Source organism: Montipora capricornis, chromosome 12 (genome assembly GCF_036669925.1).
Source record: "Montipora capricornis isolate CH-2021 chromosome 12, ASM3666992v2, whole genome shotgun sequence".
NCBI lineage: Eukaryota > Metazoa > Cnidaria > Anthozoa > Scleractinia > Acroporidae > Montipora > Montipora capricornis.
Window position 1 is genome coordinate 29984938 of NC_090894.1, and position 2500 is coordinate 29987437.

At 41.0% G+C, this 2500-nt stretch overlaps 1 protein-coding gene across 1 annotated transcript; it reads right to left on the bottom strand.

Annotated features, from left to right (window-relative positions):
* Positions 1 to 62: 62 nt before the first annotated feature.
* On the bottom strand, positions 63 to 1623 carry LOC138027014 (uncharacterized skeletal organic matrix protein 5-like). The gene is made up of 4 exons (XM_068874498.1): positions 1280 to 1623; positions 958 to 1015; positions 702 to 828; positions 63 to 524 (listed from the first exon to the last, which is right to left on the bottom strand). Exons 1-4 carry the CDS (start codon positions 1494 to 1496, stop codon positions 63 to 65), a joined length of 864 nt encoding a protein of 287 aa, XP_068730599.1. The 5' UTR covers positions 1497 to 1623.
* Positions 1624 to 2500: the final 877 nt, after the last annotated feature.

The following is a 2500-nucleotide window of genomic DNA, read 5'->3' on the forward strand; positions in this document are numbered from 1 at the left end:
CAAGAAACATGCCTGTGTACTGAACCAAAATATATCCCATGGCTTTAATGTTTCTGCCCCCATTATCTGAAGTACCCACATGTGTTGGAATCATCTTGATACCCTCCGGTACCCAACTCAATTCTGGCGTCTATGGATGCGCAGTCCTTCTCGTTGTTTCCAATAATGCCGATTCTTGCTTTAGAGGAGCCTTTTGATGAGCCAGCGGCATTGAACCCTTGCATGTCACAGTTGCCCTGCAAGGACGCTTGAGAACCAATCAGCGTCTTCCATGTATTGCGGCTCAGTGATGTGGAGCGGTATTTGCCGTCAGCTATTAGTGAATACAGAGACTGGGCATGCTTGTTGATGACCAGAAACTTGATTGGCTGACCAGTGATCTTCATACCGAGGCAGATCTTGGAGAAAGACGTGTTCCAGTAGGTTGGTAGTTTGGTCTCTTCAAAGTCAAACCCAGTCTTCCCTCCTGGGAGGTTGTAGGCGTTTTTGTTGCTCCACAAGGCCGAATCATAATGAAAGGCTTTCTAAAATAACAAAAAAACACAGAATTAGGTGCACGGGCACAACCGCAGAAAAAAGCCCTGAGAACGAGGTTGGTATAAGTTGGCAAAGGAGTTGATTGCAGAAGATGTCGAAAATAACTATCTATGCGGTTAGCGAAGAGAACTTCGATTGTTGAGAAAACTTGCGCTGTCGGATACCTTTTTGCCGTCAGTCTTCATCGCAAGCGTCCATCCTCTACCTCCGCTCCCAAAGTTTCCCATGTGACAATAAACAGGAATCTGCTGCGACCCAAACATCAGTGGATACACTTGGCTTTTGGAGAACCTGTATCAAATAAAACCTCGTTTGTTGAAATGGTTCTGAAGGTGATACGAAGAGCTTCCCGCGTGCATTAATCCCTGATGTCTACATTTTAAAATACATATAAATTCAGTATTTTCATTAGGCGCTTACTTGTGTTTTTCATACAGCTCTTTGCACGAAGACGAAGAGACAGGAACAGCAGGAACAGCTGTAGAAAGTATATAAAAAATGTCGTGATCAGAAATAACTTCATAAAGTATTTTATTTTGGATAAGGAACATCTGACAAAGCTGGTCGAGCGATATTGGATGAATCGATATTAGATGGGATGCCAATCGCTAAAAGCGGCCAGGAAAAGCTTTCTAGACCGTCAAACGCGATGTTTTCTTCGCCTCTCGCCAATTTCTCATCTGCTTGTATTCCATCAATGAAACCATTGAAATGACTGATTGATATTTAAAAGTCAGCTTACCTGGTGAGGAATTGTTGACTACTGCAATGATACTTTGCAGTTTATTTTGTAGCGTTTTAATAGCCTCGTTGGCTCCCGAATCCTGAAGCAAGTTGCACATAAGATTGCAAAGCATGACACGATTGAACGGTTTGGCGCAAGATTTGTGGGATCTGTCTGTATTCACAGCCATCGAGAAAGGGACTGCAACGAAATAAACGATAAGACGTAAGCGCATTTTGTACCAGATAAGGAAGCTCTCCCTCTTAACCAAGATTCCAAAATTCCTTGATTCCCAAGTAATAGTGCGGTACTAAGCAAGTGTAAATTAAACAAGGAAGTTAATAAGATTTTCCTATAGTTACAAATACGACCGAAATTTTTCTTGTTAACAACCTCATCCAATCAGTTCAATCCAAGTTTACTGTTTATCTTTTTGCTCGGCTCATTCCGTTTTGGCGTTATCGCCAAGTATCAGTAAACAACATGTACAGTAGCAGTGTACAGATATAAGAGGCAATTTACTATAATTATTTTGTGTGAAAATATAAATTAATAAGGCAAGTCATTGAGTTACTCGGGCTGTAAAAGGTACTATAAAGGTACAATAAATGCATATTGATTTATTCGCAGCGATACAGCCCAAGGAATCTAAGAGAATGAATATGGATATAAGCCTGGATGTGTTTTTCCGGCGGAGTAATTTGTTACGATTGATCACAGGTGACCTCGAGACCCGTATTCATGTATCATGAAGAGATCGCGTGGCGTATCCGCCTGTTCGGTATAACAAGCCCCCATATTAATATATTCCGATGGTACGCCGTATATTTTAGTTGATTTTTGCGTATTTGATCTATGATATGTCCTGGAATTCATATAGAGTTTGGAATTTTATCCCCAGTTTCACTTAAAACTGATTCATACTTTGTGCCAAAGTGCTTTGCTTTTCCGATTCAACTACCAGTCTTCTCACCCTGCGAGCACAGCGCTAGCCTGTCTAAAACTCACTAGCGGACGAGTTAAGAAAGGCTCTGCTCGCAGGGTGCCGTCTTCTGTCAATGTACTTTTATTGACCAGTCCGCATAGTAATAAAATAAGATCCATGCATTTTCGTGCGGCATTTTGTTTACATTTTTTGCTTTATTAGGCTAATGTTTTCTAATCACTCAGCCGAGAATAAAAGTACTGAATATTGAAAGTGCATTGCATAATGAGCAATCTCTGAAAAATTGAACGCGA